Source organism: Astatotilapia calliptera, chromosome 10, assembly GCF_964374335.1.
Source record: "Astatotilapia calliptera chromosome 10, fAstCal68.1, whole genome shotgun sequence".
Lineage (NCBI taxonomy): Eukaryota > Metazoa > Chordata > Actinopteri > Cichliformes > Cichlidae > Astatotilapia > Astatotilapia calliptera.
In genome coordinates, this window is record NC_137431.1 from 1,573,001 (window position 1) to 1,591,737 (window position 18,737).

An 18,737-nucleotide genomic window follows, 5' to 3' on the forward strand; every position below is an offset into this window, starting at 1 on the left:
TTACAATTTCTCCACTATCAGTGATACTTGTGATATGGGCCAATTAAAATCTTTCCAAATTAAAAATCTTTCCAAATTAGAAGAACAAACTCCTTCAACCGTAATCAATTTAAAACAACAAATCTGGATCCTGGTAAAAATATTGAATCCAGTGTATTAACTATAAATTTAGTCTAAAAGCATTTGAATTGATTGAAGCTGATTCTGTTTAAACTTTGTTTCTGTGAGTGTTTCTCAACACAGAGTCCTGTGGTTGGATGTGTGTGTGTACTCCCCCCCTCCCTGCTCCATCACTGGCCTCTCTCCCGAGCTCTCTTGCCTCCCTCAGAGATCCCGACCACGGCTTCTTCAGAACGAACTAACCTCTAATGTTTGTCCTGCGCTGCCTCCAGCAGTCTCCACTGTAAGAAGCGGTGAGCAGGTTATGCTGGCTGGACCATGTCTAATGTTCTTAAATGGCCCTCAACAACCACAGTGACCTGTTAATAACTGGACTATCGTGCGGTCGTGGTCACTGAAAAGTGCTCAGTTTATGGTCACCCATTAATGTCCTGTTTGGGCCACGAAAGCGTCTGCATTTGCCACTATAGACCAACAAGGAGTCGGCTCTGTGACTGGTGGCTGGAACAGTGATTTGACATTTGATTTGTGAGAAGAAAATATGCGATTTTTATTAGTGAACAATTTTAAAATACCAAAAATGGAGGAGAAGGAGAATAATGTGTGTTTATATATGATCTGCAAATGTGCTGGTCGTGTGTCGCTGCGTGCTAATGGGAACACAGTGTTGTCATGCACTGTGACGAATAATGAAACTTATAATAATGTACCGTTCGCTTATGAATGAATAAAACGTAGAGTCCACTACATTCTCACATGAAGTCATCATGTTAGGCTCTCTGCATACATTCTTCTATGTATATATCTGTGAACCACAGACTACATATAACAGATATCAGCCATTGTTTATGGGATGCTACACTTTGCTGCCTACATTTTGTTTTTCTAACTCCAGAAATATTTAGGTTTAACGTAGCAGGAGGCAAACTGAATGACTGACCACACCTGTGCAGGTTGGTTTCCAGGCAGGCTCAGAGTTTGATGCTCTGAATTCCACAAAAACATGACACTAAGCTGAGTTACAGTTACAGAACTGGTGTCTGTGCTCAGACTGTCTGTGTCATCGTTCTCTGGCTGTCGGTTTATGTTATTTGTACAGTTATATTATTGTAATGACAATAAAAACTTTCAATTCAATTAAAACAAACAAAGGGCTCCTAAAAATATCCAAGTCTCCACTTAGAATGATGTTTGTGTCTTTGTTACCAGCATCAGGGGTAAAAAGGGTCTGCGGCTCACACTGACTTTAGATTTTAAAAATCCCACACTGATATATTTTGTTTCATTTGACACTTGCTCTATGTTTGGACCGTGCACTCCCACTCCCTCTATATTTATGATATGGTCACCACGCATTCAGACACACACCCCAGATCCAAAGCGAGTCCAGTCTCATACCCAGGAGTGGGGATCCCAGGCACTGGTTTCTGCACGTCACCACAGGAATGCCAGCAATGCTCCAGTATGGATCCCATTGTGTCAGAAAGGAGCTTTGTCAGAACCGATGTGTAATATGGTGGCTGCAAACGTCTTCAGCACTGGGCAGATGTCAAAACAAACATGGAGGTAGAAGAGTGACTTGGGTAGAATTATTTGTTTAGTGTTATCATTGTTAACCTGCTGAGACCTGAACTCTTTCGTGGCATTTTGACTTTCTCTTTGCTGTTTGGGCTGATTGGGGCCTGATTCACGTAAAAACAAAGAATTACCTGATTTCTTTTTTTTAACTTGATTTTTGTTTCTGAGAGAAATGAGATCCACATACATTCACTTTAACTTTTGATCGCACAGGGGCAGGATAACGTCCTCGTAAGTGGATATCAGGCCCTTGTAGAGCAAGATTTAGTATTTTGGTCTGAACAACCCAAAATGTGACGTCCACATACGTGGACGCAGGTCCTAGGAGGTTAATAGTGATCGGCACAGAAGAACGCTTTCTTGGGAAAATTCCTGTGTATTTACTACTATCGGCATATTTGTTCATATGTGTCATCGAGTCAAAGGCCAAACGAGACGGAGAGCAGCTCCCTGACAGTCGTGGGTTGGGCCGTAGATTAATATTGAATCACCTGGACAACATGAGAGGACTGGACTTTTGTGTAAGCTGAGAAGCGGTGACACAGCAACGGCTGAGAGCGAGAGACTTCTCGCAGTCACTCCGTTGGCAGGCTCTCTGTGTGTGTTTGGTAAACAAACGTTACCCAAGATAGAGCAGGGAGGTGTGAACAAGAGGAATTTTTTCTTTCCTGTCCACAAAAACATCTTGCTTGATGACTTTGTCTGCACACATGAGTTGTGTTAAGTATCTGAGGCTGGAGAGTCGGTGAGGCAGGAAATGAGCCAGGGGAGGATCCAGGCTGACTGGGTCAGTGCTGGGAGTTTCTAGGCTTCTCTTTCTGGGTCACTAAAGATTTTCCTCATTTGTCTTGTGCTTTGGTAACCAGTGCATGAGCATCCATTTTCCCCTGCAGGTCCTGGGAGGCTGATATGAAGTGTTAGTGTGACTAACATTTGTGTCATCTAAGAGGGCACAGTTCCTAGAGAAGACATGGCAGCTTCCTGTTGCCTCACACACGCCGCTCTCCTGCCCTCCCACGTTCCACTCTGTCCTGTCCTGCCTTGTCCCATGCAGCTTCGGAAGTTCCACCCCCACCCTGGGCTTGCCAGATTGCTTTTGTGCTGCATTGCGTGATTCCAAACTGCCCCTGTGCGTCACTGGGAGCACCCTTCCTACACACACACACATACATTGTAAATACATGCTGCTTTGTCACACCGTCCTACTCGTGGGCTTGTCTTTATTTGTATTAGAGAGACGGTTGGGTAGTAACTGGTAATGCAAAGGTTTTGCTTTATATCACATGTGCATATATTAGTGGGAATTTTTTTTTTTAAGTTCACTTGGTGACCTACAAAGTAACTGACTGCATTTTTTAAAGTTAGCCGTCCTCTCCTGTTTGTAGAAAACTGGATCAAGATGATCTTATCATCCTGTACAGAATAACCACCAACCCTTTGTTTCCGTGTCATTTTCAGATAGCAAACTTTAAAAAGCGGATTTCTTTCACACTTTTTGTCTTCAGCCAGCAGAGCCTCGGCAGAACAGCACGTCGATTCAAACAGTAACAAAGTCAAATGAATCCTTTTTATTAAGAGCTCTTTGCCTTAAATTGCTTCTGTCTAAGTCAAATGTCATCATGACAGAAATGTGGTGAATGTTTGTTTTGATATTACCGAGTTTAAGTCTCAGTCTCCACAGGAGCATTCTGGGGGGGGCAGGAGCATTCTGGGGGGGGCAGGAGCATTCTGGGGGGGGCAGGAGCATTCTGGGTGCTGGGGCAGGAGCATGCACACGTCTCTATACTCCTGGAAGCCTCACTGAGGCAGAAATGGAAACCAGAGCAAAGACGGCAGGTCGCTCCTGTCGGGCAGCAGCACATCCAGAACGTGGGACGATTTTCTTTTTCCTTCATTATTATTACTTAATTATTGTAATTGCGCGTGTACAGGTATGGCTACACGTTACTGGATGTATTGATCAGTGGGAAACGCTGGTCACCAGCTTAGAAACTGTTGTGTTAATGAAACACACCAGAGCTGCTCTCTTTTTGTTTCTTTGAATACCACAAAGCAAACCCTGTAAAAGTTACTGGAACAAATAAATAAAAAAGTGTTTTTTGTTTTGTTTTTTAATGTTGTTTATTTTGTCCAATGAGCTGTTTTTTGTTTTTTTTCCAAAGCAATACTTTGATCTTATTGGCGTTTTTTCATTTTTGTGTTTTTCTGGATCCAAAGTTGAACCCGTGCACCACCAAACTCATATAGTTGGCCACATACAGCCCACTTTAATCTTTAGTGAGCAGACCAGTGAAAATCATCTTTCTTTCACTGTACAGACGTTTATTTGCACATTTAATACCGAAGATATTTTAATATTAGAAAAAGACGTGCAAATGTGTGCTATTTCTGTACACGGCAGAGAAATGCTGCTGTAGTTCATACATTGTAAGAAATGTGTGAAACTGCAGACATGTTTACATATTGACTGTCATAAATAATTATGAAACTGAAAGTTTTTATTAAAAATAACTCTCCCAGTAAAACCACATTTTTCTGCCTTTAATTGTTCATCTATTATCTACCTCCTGTGGTTTGGTATGAATGAGCTCTTTGTTTATCAGAAAAGCTGTAAAAATGATGAAAATACAGTTAGAAGAGCAAAATGACTCGATTGGACGAGTCAGGCTGACCTCGGGGTTTTTTACACGTCACCCTGAACTGTTCCCAAAATCGTTCATCTTTTTTTGCGCTGCCAAACTTGGTGGGTGAGTAAGTACAGAGATGTCGAGTGTGTGCGCACCAAACGGTTTCTCAGCTTTGGTTTCCACCTTTGATCGTTTCCATGTGGGGCCCTCCACTCTGGTGCTGACACTTTTAGTTTGAAAGGGCAACTCAAACGTGATCATAGCTTTGCTTTTCAACATTTCCTACTGGCATCACACAGCAAGGAAAGACGGAAGAGTCACTCGTCATGCTAGTTTGCAGTCAAACGTTCCCCATCTTTATAAAACACAGGAGCGATACTGGCCCACGGATAACTGCCTTTCTGTTCCTCAGTATTTGACTCAATCGGTGTCTATGCTAATAACAAAGGGGTCTTCCTCTCTGACTCAGGTAGACTTACTCCCACTCTTTTTTCCCTTTTCACTTTATCTTCCTTTCTTCTCCGCCTCTATCTCTGTCTTTCTCTTTTTCCAGGGACCACACATAGCATCGGTGACCCTGGCGGCCTACGAGTGCGGCTCTGTGGATTTCCCCGAGCCACCGTATCCAGAACAAATAGTTTGTCCCCAACAGGAAGCACCAGCATCAGATTCTGGTGCTGAGCAGGTGGGTGTGGAAGCTGTGGGGTCAGAGACGCTCCAGGGAAAAGTCTCACTGTGGACCATCCTCTCTAAAGTCCGTCTGGAAGCTTGTATGTGGGTGAGTGTGTGTTACATGTCAGGCACCGTCAGCTGTGGACATTACAGATGAGAACATTTTAAAAACCTGCAGAGTTTGGCTCCTTTCGTTCCGTTTCAGTCACAGTTTGCAGCAACCTTTCATATTAGCCACAGCTCGTAGCAGTGTTCAGTGTTTGTGATGCTTACAGGGGGATATCTCATGTCTGCTAAATGTCAGTTTCTCATGAACTAAGAAAAAACCATCTTTGTAGACGTATTCAGTGGGTGTCGTTACGCAGAATCGCACCAAAACCTGAAGGACAGCACGCTCAAAACTTGGTGAAGATCGAATCCTAATACAGACTATTTAAACTCTTTGGCGCCATTCTGGCCATATCAAAGGTTATGCTAATTTATGCTAATTAACTTGCATTTTTTTACCTTTCACACTCAAAGCAGAAACGACACAAAGGTGCATTAAAACTGGGTGCAAATGTATTCATTGATAACTGGTCTGCTTGGAAAACCCCTGCTCCTTCCTGTGAATTTCCCCTAACCAGCATCGATGGTTTCACACCTCTAACCAACCCTGCGGTTGCAAAGACCAACATCTCTTTTTTTCAATCGATGAGGTTTTTTTCAGACGTGCGTCAGAAACATTTTTATCTCTTTATATGAAAACAGCTGCTTTTCAAACACTTGGAGGTCTCGTATTAGCAGCGTCCACTTCCAGAGCGCGTGGGTCTGCGTGAGTTTTTATAAAGTCACTGACGATAACTTGCACACAAAAACACAACAGTCACGCTCGATTATGTGCGCTTTTGTTTACGTTTTCTCAGTGACGTGTGGACCTGCTGAACATTCGGAGAATAGAGAACTTGGCGTCTGACACATTAGATGACTTTGATCATTGTTGTCCATTTCCCTTTTCCTCTTAATGTGGAAGGTTCAGAGATGAGGGGGAAATGCATGTTATCAGCTACGAGGCTTTACTGGAACTGGGCTCCCTGCTCAGACCGGCGTTCGTTACGTAACTTTATTTTATATAATTATGCAGTTATGGTCCTTTGACTTGATCTTTATTTGATCCGTTTTCACTTTAAACGTCCCCTCCAACCTTCCACTTTGTGTTACCATATATGTGTACACACACCGATCCAGCATGTAAAAAAAAAAAGGTGTGCATGTTTTATTAATTGGTGCAGCACGGTCGTTTCTCTGCTTTCAAAATGGAGTCGCATTTTTCTCCCAGTCGAGCTGCAGCATCGTGTTACGAGCAGCGATATCCAAGTGTGTGTTGGCGGGGGGGGGTGCTATCCAATCCCCTCGGATGCATAACCACCCACTACCAACCAACCACTGCCCCTTTGTAACCTCAGCCTGGCACGACCTCGGCCGAGGCTTGTCGGCGATTCAGTTGGAAACACCTGTCGCACCCACGGCTTCAAAGCGCCCACGTCAACATTTCCCCTCCTCCTCCCACCTTGTGGATACGTCGCTGATGAGACACGTGTGATTCCCCTCCTACCTTCTCTGTCCTCTTTGTTGTCTCTTCTTCTCTGTGCTCGGTGGACAGAGAAGCTCAGAGGTCCGCTTTAAGAGCGGCGCCGTGCAGGTAGACGCGTTTCGCTGCCCCCCACACAAACCCACACGGCCACAATGCTCACACACAGAGGCAGAGCTGCTGAATGGAGCAGCTGCCAGGGAGATTAAGACACATCTCCATTATGAGGAAAAAAACTGGCACATTTCATCAAAGACTCCAGTGTTAACAAGAGAACAGGGTGTCCAGATTAAAGATCGAGTTTGCCAGGTTTGGGGATAGCACCGCCTCCCGAGAATGATTGTTTGGGCTTGTTGTTGCTGCCATGGTTGCTAACTACCTACTAATCATCTTCTGGCTCCAGCCATCCAGCAACATACAAGTAATGTGCCTGCGATTAGTCAGTTATATCCTTCTGGGGGAGAAGTTGTTTTGTGTTCCAACGAGACGACTGAAGTGCAAAAGGATTTTTTCTTCTTTTCGTTGCTGTCGGTGCATCGAAGGGTGTCGGGATGTGGTAAATCTCGAAATCACCCATTTGTCATCTGAAACTTAAACTAACTGTATCTTCTTGTCCCCGGCTTTGCGCATACTTTTCCTTTGTGCCTGGAAACATTAAAGTAATGAGCTGTGAGCAACTCCAAAAACGCAGCATTTCTTGGCGGCTGTTTTCATTGTGTTAATTAAGTCTGTAACCCTCACCCGCTCTCTCCCCCCTCCGAACTCCTGCCCTGTTCTCATGTTTTGGTGGATGAACTTGGTGAACCGACTGAAGTGCTGAGGATTTATTTCCCCCCCAAATCACTTCCGCTTTCTTCCTGTTAAGCCCCCTACAATCACACAATCATATGGCTACAAGCTCATTGTCGCTGTCGGACTTGGATGTTCTGGTTGCTTGGACGAGCTCCCTCTCCCCCAGATTTGTTAGCGCATCTTAAATTTTCTTGAAAAGGTTGCAGATTGGAGAGGAGGAGCCAGGAGTTTCACACACCCTGGACCCGTGTTTAACGTATCCATGATTGTTTAATAATCTGCCGGATTTATTTCTTGTAAATCTTTTCCGTTTTATTCCCATTAAGCGCACTGATCTCAAATCCCCGACCTCAAGCATCGCAAGCTGCTTTGCATAGTGGATATTGATATTTCATGTCTATTAACCGTCTGAAGGCAAGAAAAACATGGAATGATTTAGCGTAGCAAAAAGTCATTTCACAGCCAGATGTCTTGAGGCATAATTAATATTTAAAGCTGTGGCATCGCTTAACCGCAGATCTTGGATACAGTATAAGTGTTTTTAATAACTGCGCTCTACATCTGAGATATCTGTCCAGAAGCTCTGTCGATTGCAGATTTTGACATAACAGAAGTGTGTGTTATATATGAAATCACACGATGAGTATAAACATGAATGAAACGTGTGTGAACAGGGTGTGGGCACAGCCATCGGAGAGCTGCCTCCGTACTTCATGGCGCGAGCGGCTCGGCTGTCTGGCACTGAACCCGATGATGAGGATTACCAGGAGTTTGAGGAAATGCTGGACCAGGCAGAGGCCACGCAGGTGACACGCTGCTCATCTCAGACTCATCATCTTCATCATCATTCTCTGTAATCAAACTTCCCCTCTCCTACCTCCTTCTTTCCTGCATCGCACATCTTTCTGTCGTTTCCTCTCCGCTCGTTTGCCTTCATCACTCCATCACATTTTTTTTGCTCTATACCAAAAGTCACGTCTGATGTGGCAAATTTGCTTTTGTAACCTGCGTGTGTTTGTGTTTGAACCTCCCCTCGGTGTCTCAAGACTGCAGCGCTTTCACAATGCTGTGACTAAGGGAACAGCAATGATGCACTAGAGTAAAATGTTCCCGCGATATCCGGGCCCTCGTTGAGTAATTTCCTGTTTGACTTTGGGTTTTTTGGGTTCTCATGTCTAACATCTCTGCAAATGTTTCAACAATGCCTAACAACTCTGTCTAAATATTTATTTTTCCACCCTCTTGCGATTATGAATAGAGGGAGAGGAATGAACAGAAACATGCATGTGGATTTCCAAAGGCTTGTCATGTGTATGTCCATCGTCAGTCAAAGGCTGCGGTAGGTCAGGTGGATAAAACGACCAGCAGCTGAAGCGAGCTGCAGCCGACTCACTCATTTTCTCTGCTTTGAGCTGCGAGCAATAACTTTATTTTTTAATGAGGGTGTCTCAGATATTAAAGGACTGCTACGTGTTCAGTGTCCGTTTCATCTTTTGAAGCATGCGTGTAGGATCTGTGACTTGTTCAGCCACAGTTGCATTCTGGGTAATTAAATAAGTAAGTAAAGTTTATTTATTAAGCACTTTTCATAGACAGGTAGTCACAAAGCGCTGCACACAGAGATGAAAATAAACAGTACGATAAATAGAAAAATGCACAATATAGAGTTTAAATGTAAATTAAAAATATAAAAATGTAAAAAGCGTTGGTCAACAGAAAGCTTGTTTAAACAGTAAAGTTTTAACTGCTTTTTAAAGGATTCCACAGAGTCAACCAAACGTAGTTGTAGAGGCAGACTGGTCCACAGCCCTGGTGCCACAGACTGAAAGGCTCCGCCCCCTTTCCTCTTCAGACGAGCACTGGATTTAATTGTAACATGGCCGACATACGGACCTCTGGCCATAACTGACAAAATGCTTTTTAGCACTTTTTTTTTTTTTTTTAGCACATTTTAATGAATTATTTTTCATCTGTATTTACAAAAATATATTTTCAAAGGTCACCATATTTTTTTCTGTAAGGTATAGAGTAATTGTTTTAAAATAAAAGGTTAACCTCCTAAGACCCGAACTCTTCCACAGCAGCATTTTTAATTTCTCTCTGATATTTGGGCTGATTGGGACCTGATGAATGTAAAAACATGAATAAAAAAAATTAATGTAACCTCATTTTTGTTTCTAACAGAGCCACATCCGAGGATATTCGTTTAAAATTTCGATAGAACAGTAGCAGGATAACGTCCTTGTTAGTGGATATCAGGCCCTTGTAGAGCAAAATTGAGTATTTTGGTCTAAATAACCCAAAATGTGACGTTTTTTTTTTTTTTTTAAATGAGTGTACGTGATGTGTTGGTTGTATGTTTGTTGTTTGTTTTGACATACTGCGAATCAATTTCCCATCAGGGACAATAAAGTTACCATTGACATATGTGGACGCAGGTCCTTGGAGGTTAAAAATTGTTATTTCCACCTTATTGAATTTAAATCAGGGCCAATTTGTTGTAGTTAAACACAAGTTGTTTTTGTTTTTTTTAAATGAGCAATTTAAAAATGTAATTTTTTTCTTTTATATCAATTTAATAAGTAATAAGTTGCAGCTTTCAGCACTATTGTAACACAGAGGAGCTACGCAGGTTTGAACTTTGATCTTTCTTTTTCTTCTCGTTCTACCTGATCAGCTTAAACCACGTTGTACCTGTTACGCCTTCAGCTGGCTGAAGTAGTAATCGGTGATTAGTTGTCACAAATGAACTTTGAAGTCAATAATTACAACATATTTAACGACGTGTGGTTCCTGAGACGAGCCGCTGTTTCCATTATCAGCGACTTCAACAAATGTGGACGAGGGCTGCGCTGACACAGACATCAAATTCGTAAAGCTCTGAATATTCACAGATATGTACATGTGCTTTCTTTTCATGAGCTTTATCATTCAGATTTGTGGTTTTTATGAACTCAGTGCTTTTCCTTGGGCATAAATATATTTAGACTGGAGTCATTTAGCATATAAATCAAAGTTTGTTGTCAGTGCAACAACGGCGCAGCAGCACGCTTTGATCGAATGCTGAATTTTGCCGTTAAAACAGAGAAAAGCAAAACAGCAACTTCAAAATATTTTGATATTACAATGAAATGTGTTTCAGTCATGAAAGCATCCAGTCTGCATGTGGATGCACTCGTTAGCTCAATGTGAGCTCAGGAGTTTCCTTTTGCACCACGTCAGGCTGTTCTCCTCACTTTGCATCTCTCTCTCCCCTCCTCTCTTTCTCTCTCGCTCGCTCTGTTCTGTGATATGTGGTAACTGTGTGTTTGTGTATATATGTAATGTGCACTTTGATAGCAGCTGGAGGCGGGTTGCTTGCACCAGCACAGACCTGCTGCATACGGAAACGTTTTTTCTCTCACCGGGGCTTTTACTGTTGCTCGGATGTTCTTGGGATTCCCTCTTTGGCTCACGGACATCCCACAACACGTCTCTTTTTTTTCTTTTTCCTCGTCCACCATTTAGCCTTTTATTAACTGATGTCGTTTTATTGTGGACGTTGGCGTTCATCTGCTGTGGAATAGCTTTTTTAAATGATATATTACCAGCTGAGCTTTAACGGCAGCGGTGGAAACCGACTCCACTGCGACTGGAAGGGACAAACTATCACTGCATTGTTTATGAGACAGGAAGTGGTTAAATTTTTCATGAAGGAAGTGACCCCCTCTAACCCTTACCCCGTTCCACATACGTACCCCCCCACCCGCCTCCCAAAAACCCCAAACACACACAATAGCACACGCTCCCCCCTGTGGCAGCAGAGTCGGACTAAGATGCTTTGTACCCCCCATCAGTAAGACAGGTTTCTCAGGTGCCAGCATTTTGACTCAAACCCGCTGGTATTTCTCCCACCCTGCACGTGCCAACTTCCTGCCACAAGTGCACGTGATGCGCAGCAACAAAGCACTCTGGGTTTTTCCTCATTCATTCAACAGAAGAATAATGAAGTCATGCCTTTTCTAACGGCTCCAGACGCTGATGTCATGAACATCAGTTTTTTCCCTGCTTAAATCAAGCTCCGTGTGAGTGAGAGCACCAGAGAGGAATCCTCAGCACTGACACGGACCGTAGCAGAACATCCTGCTGGGCTTGGATCTCTTATAACTTCATTAGAAATGACTTCCTGTTGAAGGGCTTTTTTTCCTTCGTCTGGCATTGAAAGCGTTAACAGGCTGCGAATTCTTGATTGCCAACTCCCAGGATCCTATCTCCTGTAACTCAAATCAGGGCCATCTGCGCTGGGCGTATGCCTGCCTTCCCCCCTGGCCTACTGCACTCAAAGGCTCTCTGTGCTGTGGTTTGCCCAGCCTTGTCACGTGACTTCTCTGAAAGTGCCCCCTCCCTCCTCCTCCCTCTTTATTTCCAGTAAACTGTTTGAAAGGAGGGGGGTGAGTCAGAGTAAAACCAGCTTCCCTTTAACCACAGCTTGTTAAAGAATTTGTCAACGTGGACTCAGGGTGTGTGTTTGTGCGTGTGTGTGTGTGTGTTGTGCCATTGGACAGATTTGAATTTGTACCTCTTGGTTTTTTTGTTTTTTTTGAAAGGCGACTATAGCTTCGATTGCATCAAGAGTCCTTAATCACTTCACTTCCTGTGCCAGACAGAGCGGGCGCAGGCTTGTCAGGAGTTAATGAGATGAACTTTAGCCGTCTTCATGTCGGGGGGCTCGCGAGCGCTCTGGAGATGTCTTCTATGTAGAAGAAAAAAATGTGCGTGGGTGTTGACTTGTGTATAGGCTATGCATAGATTTTTCCTTGTGTGACACTTTGATTTTCCACATGGAGCAGATTGCCTGGTCACTGCCTGCTTTTTGTCCATCTGAACTCTGTCCCTCAAAAGTCAAAACAAAGTGATCGCTTCGTCGACTTTTCCACAATGAAAAGTCCGCAGGACGTCAGACCATGTTCACTAAAAACAATGGAGCGATCCAGTATATTATAATATTATTCTTATTATATAATGCTCTCTCCTTTCGATATCTAATTCAAAAAAGTAAACAGACTCAAACCAGCTTGAACTGAGTGCAGCTGAGTCCTTACGTTTGAGGAGTTTCTTTTTATTTGGCCACCTGCTTGAATTATCTGCAAATCATCCACAATATATTCACTGGTCAAATCATCTTAAGGCTGTAAAATGTAAATGTTCATAAAACATTACAGACCGAAACCTGTGAAAAGAGGCGTCTGACTCGCCTATAATTTGGTTCTTAAACGAGGACTTGACTGGTCAGATCATCTCGAGTAACAAATCAAATGTGGTTTTGTGTCCTTGTGTGGTGACTGAAGGTTGCTGAGTAAAGATTTGTGCTGAGCAGCCAAAGCTGGAACCAAAGCTCCCTCCTTTCATGACGCTGCACCCTGACACCATCTCAGCAGATGTCACCGCTGCTAAGCCAGCCTGGCAGGTCGGAGGACGCTGTATGTGTTGTTAATAAGCTGCCAACAACAAAGACGGGCACTTCCCTGGTCCAGAAACAGAGTTGTGTCCATAGTTGTGCTACAGTAAATCAGTGTCACAGCCTCTCCTCACCTCCTAAGGGACCCTCTGTTCACACTGATATATACTCTGGTAGTGCACACCTAACACCTAACAGCACCTAATGTAAACAATGCGTGCGTCAAGATATGGTGAATGAACGGGACTCGAGGCTGCGTGTGTGCGGCGCCCAGCGGCACTGTAGGATGCATTAACAGCCACAGATGTCAGGTATCCAGACACGGTCGTCAGCAGTTCAGCTATAAACCAGCCGTACACATTCCTTCCTTCCCTGTCTCCCACCAGCTGAGCATTTCTCTCTCTCTCTCTCTCTCACTCACACTCACACACACACACACACACACACACACACACACACACACACACACACACACACACACACACAGGCTAGAATTAAAACTCCGGGGTTCATGATTGGACATCAGCAGAGGCAGAAATTCAAACTGTGAACCAATCAGATTGCGTGTCCGTTCGCTCCCCCCTCCACCACCTTATTAGGCGACCTCCCATGTCTCTCAAATTTCCCGTCTGTTGGGTTGCACCCAGTAAAGAATGTCATCAGCACTGTACTGGTTTTGTTGACCATATTAGGTATGATCATCTATTGCAGGCCCCCCCACCCCTCAATTTTGAAGCTGCTGTGTTTCACAAACTGAGGCCTTGCTTTCAAAAAATAAACCCAATTTTTAGCCTTTTCATCTGATAAAATTCCTCTTTTCAGATAAATTTGGTTGATTTTTGTTTTGTTTTTTTCAGGTGAGGAAAAAATGTTTTTGCTAAAAGAAAATAAAGTTCACAAACATTTAACACAGATCGAATGAAAATTTGACTGTGAAATATGCATTTAATAACCTGAGGAAGGTTCTAAATGTGTCATTTGTTTTGTTCAGGAATTATTTGTCTTTACAGGAATTAGTGGTTTGAAACCAAAATAATTTTGTCCACACGAGCAGATCGAGGGCTCGCTCACTGTAAAGAAGTGTTTTTAATTTTTTGCATGAAAATATTCCCACAGATATCAAAGGAGTTGAATCTAAAAATCACAAAGACAACCTCTGTGACACACACACACATTTATATATAACACACAGCAGCCTGATATTTCAAACTAATCAAATACTCTTAGAAAAAATATCTATTTACATCCATATCGCTCTCAGCCAGTAATTGACATAATTAATATATGTAGAGCCTGTAAGTGTTACATGTTTACATCCCCCATCTATGACAACAATTACACTGATTTATAAACAAATATTATTTTGTTTGAGAAGCTGAGAAAATGTGGAAATAATAAAGACAGAAAGCAGACTTTATTTTCTAAAACCAAAAGATGAAAATATTAAAAATCGACTTAAAAGCAGTAATTTTACCAGCTGTTATATTGCTGTTTGTGTTTGGCTGTCAGTCGCAATTTCTTTTGAAAATGTAAATTTTCACAGATGTGGATGTTGTAGAAATGCTGATTGTAGAAACGTTTAGCTGCATATTATTGTGCCGTCCTGCATCTGAGGTTTCCTTTTAAATTCACAGTTTTCCCAGAAGTAGTTCAAGTAAAATCCAAACAGAGCTTCTCTTCCCAGAAAACACATCGAGGTCAAACCTGTCTCATTGCTGTGAAAAGAGGCTTTTGTGGAGATGTCAGTGGTGCCGAGCGAGACCAGCAGCAACGAAGAATTAGTCACTGGAATAACACGTCTGTTGTCTTCTCACATTTTCACAAAGGAATTAATAAGTTGTGCTGTAGGTAAAGTGCAAGCACGACAAACCAGTTTATTCAGTTTTGTAATTAAATGAATTTTCATATGATAAAAATCCATGTTTACAGCAGCCAAAGCTCATCTAAATCTTTAAACCCACCTTTCCCCAGTCAAGCTTTTAAATAAGCAATACAACAAAATTCTCCTTTGTAGAGTTTTTACATTTATTTTGATTAAAGTGTATGAGTGAGAATTATGCTCATGGAAATATTAAATATAAAACCATCCTAAGTGCAGGTTTTAGAAGGCTCTGTGATTTTTGAGTGTTTGGAAACTAAAAACTGATTTGAGAGGTAAAGACAGCTCCGAGCATTAAGTCTGCTCTACTAAAATCCTAATTTTGGAGGATTTGCTGTGTTTCTGTAGAAACACATTTGCAGCAGGTAGAAAATGTTCCTGTTGCAGCTGCAGCTTGTTTGAACTCGTGTAGAAATCAGCAGAGACGAGAAAAATCAGGAATTATCTCATTTTTCGTTTCGCTGGACGCTGTTTTTGTTTTTAGATTAAAAAAAGGCAGAAGGTTGATCTCTGCTGCACCAACACTGAATTATAAAGAGGAGAAATGACTAAAGCAAGGCTCTGATTTTAAGATCTAAATGCATCCGTTTTTTAAATGTGACATTTGAACAGTTTTCCGAGCAGTTGTTAAAAAGCTCGTTGGAAGCAGCGCTGCAGCCGTTTGTTTCTCACAACTGTGAAATTTGTTCTGCTTCAAAAACAAATTCCCTGAAACTTCAGCTTCTTCTCATTTCAAATGAATTTTACCAGCAAGTAAAAGGAAACTGAAGAAAGCAGCAGTGATCAGGATGATTATCACTGAATCGGAATGAAGTATTTTAAAGACATTGTGAGATCTGATTTTTAAAATCAACGCTGATAATTAGGAAATGATTTAATTTGACTGTTTTACCTTTGAGTTAAAAGAAACTGGCCTGTAGATCTGACATCAGCCTTCGGTTCATTAACAGTGTGTAAATGAACAAATCTGTGGAGGTGATTTATTTGCACATTTTTCTCTTTTTTTTTTTTTAGGACTTCTCCTCCCGGGCGAAAGTCGGCGTACAGAAACTGATCCAGAAAGTGGGATTCTTTGGGATTTTAGCCTGCGCCTCTGTAAGTCCCACACAAGCTTATTTCGATTCTTTCTGTAATAAAACGCCATAAAATAATCCTCCTTATTCTGCAGACGTCCACACTAAACACACACGGATGCTTTTCTTGACTTTGATCGTGCTTCTGATTCCCCTCAGATTCCCAATCCCCTGTTCGACCTGGCAGGAATAACATGCGGACACTTTTTGGTCCCCTTCTGGACTTTTTTTGGTGCAACACTGATCGGAAAGGCGCTCATCAAAATGCACATTCAGGTAAGCGACATTAAAAAGCCCCGTGGATCTCTGTGGCTCATAGAAATAGAATAATAGAAGAGAGCTGTGTGAATGCGCAGCGTCACATCTGTGTGTGTGAAATGTTCGATTCTGTGCTGAAACAAAGCGTCGCAGAGATGCAAGTGCGTCTTTAATGGGGACAAATGCATGAGATAGTCGCACTGATGCAGTGACTGCTCTGGAGTCGGCTCCGGAGTGAGGAGGCCATTTTGTGCAGCCAAGCAGGGGGGAGTCAACCATTTTGTGAGTGCAGCTGCAGCAGCACAGAGCCTGTAGTGTGTGTAGATGGTCCAAAGCTATAGGGGGAAGCAGCTTCGTCCTGCTTTGTTGAATAAGGAGCTGTAGGTAGGAGACTTCCCAAATACTTGTTCTAATCCTGGAAAATCCTCAGTTTGCGTCCAGGAATTTGTGGCATGTCTGCGATCACCGTCGGGGGATCGACTTGTTTTCTAACCAAACGCAGGAATTTGCTCACTGTGACACAGACGGGTTAAAAACACGGGAAGCATTTCCACAGCAGCTGTGTGACTCGGTGAGCACCAGCAGATAAACATCTGTGGGGGGTAAAGGAGGGCACGGCAGGAACACTCACACACAGAGTGCTAGATTACACCCGGCTCCCAGGGGCCCCCCGCTGACAGAGGTGTGGCCCTCTGTGTCACGTAAAGAAGGACCCCCCCCTCTGCAGGCCCCCCTGGAGCTGCTCACTTTAATTGTTCTGAAAGTTTGTTTCTCATGCAAATGATCTGAGTTTAACGTCTTTGTGCAGAAAACAAGAAGTGTTACGAGACGGCCGAGCAGGTGACAAAGGGGGATTTTAAGGCTCTGTGTGTGTGTGTGTGTGTGCGTGTGTGCGTGTGTGTGTGTGTGTGTGTGTGTGTGTGTGTGTGTGTGTGCGTGTGTGTGCGCGTGTGTGTGTGTGTGTGTGTGTGTGTGTGTGTGTGTGTGTGTGTGTGTGCGCGTGTGTGTGTGTGTGTGTGTGTGTGTGTGTGTGTGTGTGTGCGCGTGTGTGTGTGTGTGTGTGTGTGTGTGTGTGCGCGCTTCAAAATCTGGGGTTGTACCTGTGCTCAGGTGTGTTCTCTTCATTCGCGTCTTATTTCTGCTTCCTGCTCATTGAGCTTCAGGTGTGAGAGGTTAGCGTCGGTGGCTGTGGGACGCAGCGGAGGAACGTGTGTTTGTGATGGTCACATGGCAAATATTAAAGTATTCTGAAAACAGTTGTCAGAACATGCATGTACGTGAAACATGGCTGCTTCCCATCAGACGAGCTGCTTGTCCCATGTTTGTGTGCCTGTAAGGTTCATTTGCACTGGAACGGGCAGAGTTCAGCGTTTCAGGCGTGTGAGAGCAGACGTCACTCAGCTTTCCTGTGTGTGTGTGTGTGTGTGTGTGTGTGTGTGTGTGTGTGTGTGTGTGTGTGTGCGCTCATCAATGCTTTGTGTGGGAGAACAGATCAACTGTCAGCTGTGGGGGCACAAACGCCTCAGTTCAGGTTAAATAATTTCTGTAACTGTCACAAACTCCAGATCTTACCAAGTCTATTTGTCTCATTTCTAGTCAAAAAAATCTGCCAATGAAACAAGTGATCCAAGCGGCAGTGTGGAAAAAACACGAGTGGACATATCTGAGTGAAACGTTACTCTGTAGCTGAGAAATGAGACAAATTTACTTGGTAAGATTTTGAGTTTTTGCTGTTTGTTTTGTGTCAGATACAAAGTTTCAGTTTATACATAGTTGTGTATTTATTTTTGCAACATGTAACATTTTGACTGCGAGCCTGTCATTTGTTCAGTTTCTCCTCCTGTGATGCTCCGAGCTGAGCACTGAGTCTAAGTGCAGCCGGCTCAGCTGATCACGTTTTTAAAAAATTGTATTCACCTATCAAATGTTTGCACTTTGTGTATTTCCCGTGGTTTTGTCAGCACATTTATATTTTCCAAATGGTGTTGGAGGTGAATAGTGCGATTTCCAAGTGTTGTGTTGGTCAGCACACTTTACATCACTGCAAATTGTGACTGTGTTTTTTAAATTGTTCTTATTTAAATTGACGGCGCTGTTCTTGCCCCTGATATAGAAAATGCTGGTGTATTTCTCTATAATTTTCAGTATATATTTAGCGTCTTCTGCAAACTGTTTCTGTGGGTTTGAACGATCCTTTGCTGCACAACACGAGTTTGTAATGACGGCTCGGCTGCTGTAGTCTTCCTCATGGTGAAGGCAGGCGAGAGGTTCGTGGATCAAACAAACACATGCGCTTTTAGAAGAACACACTAACAGACAATAACTGAAGGACCTTGAAAAATTAGTGGTCAATTATTGTCTGCATGCCCCTCCCACCAGCACCAAAGCTGGAATGACCGGCAGTCGCCTGTTTGTCGCCTCTGTGCTGGTGACTAAGCAGGACCTGGACAGGAGCCGGATGCAGGCCCCTGTGGAGCCATGACACATCTGATTCTCCATGTCTCTGTCAGTGTGCACGTTACACACCGGCTGTTCTAACGGCAGCCGAGGTGATACGCTGACGTGTGTCGCGGGCTCTGATTTCTTGCCCTTTGTTTCTGCTTTCACACCAAACCTTTTTGGTTGTGTGACACACATGACTGGGGAAACTGAGTAGTGAGTGTTTGTGTGAGAAAGGAGGTATTAAAGGATCACCGGTCAAACTATAATGTTTTACTGCTTTTCCCGCTAT

General features: G+C 43.1%; 1 protein-coding gene across 5 annotated transcripts in view; it reads left to right on the forward strand.

Moving 5' to 3' along the window:
* LOC113030764 (vacuole membrane protein 1) overlaps window positions 1–18,737 on the forward strand; it is a 50,217-nt gene that overhangs the window by 14,347 nt on the left and 17,133 nt on the right. For 4 of the 5 annotated variants that reach the window (XM_026182457.2, XM_026182454.2, XM_080306955.1 and 1 more), the window contains 4 exons: window positions 4,879–5,103; window positions 8,034–8,165; window positions 15,690–15,770; window positions 15,908–16,024. In XM_026182457.2, coding sequence (XP_026038242.1) covers window positions 4,879–5,103; window positions 8,034–8,165; window positions 15,690–15,770; window positions 15,908–16,024 — 555 coding nt within the window. The remainder of the gene's footprint in view (window positions 1–4,878; window positions 5,104–8,033; window positions 8,166–15,689; window positions 15,771–15,907; window positions 16,025–18,737) is intronic. The other variant, XM_026182455.2, reaches the window with a different exon arrangement.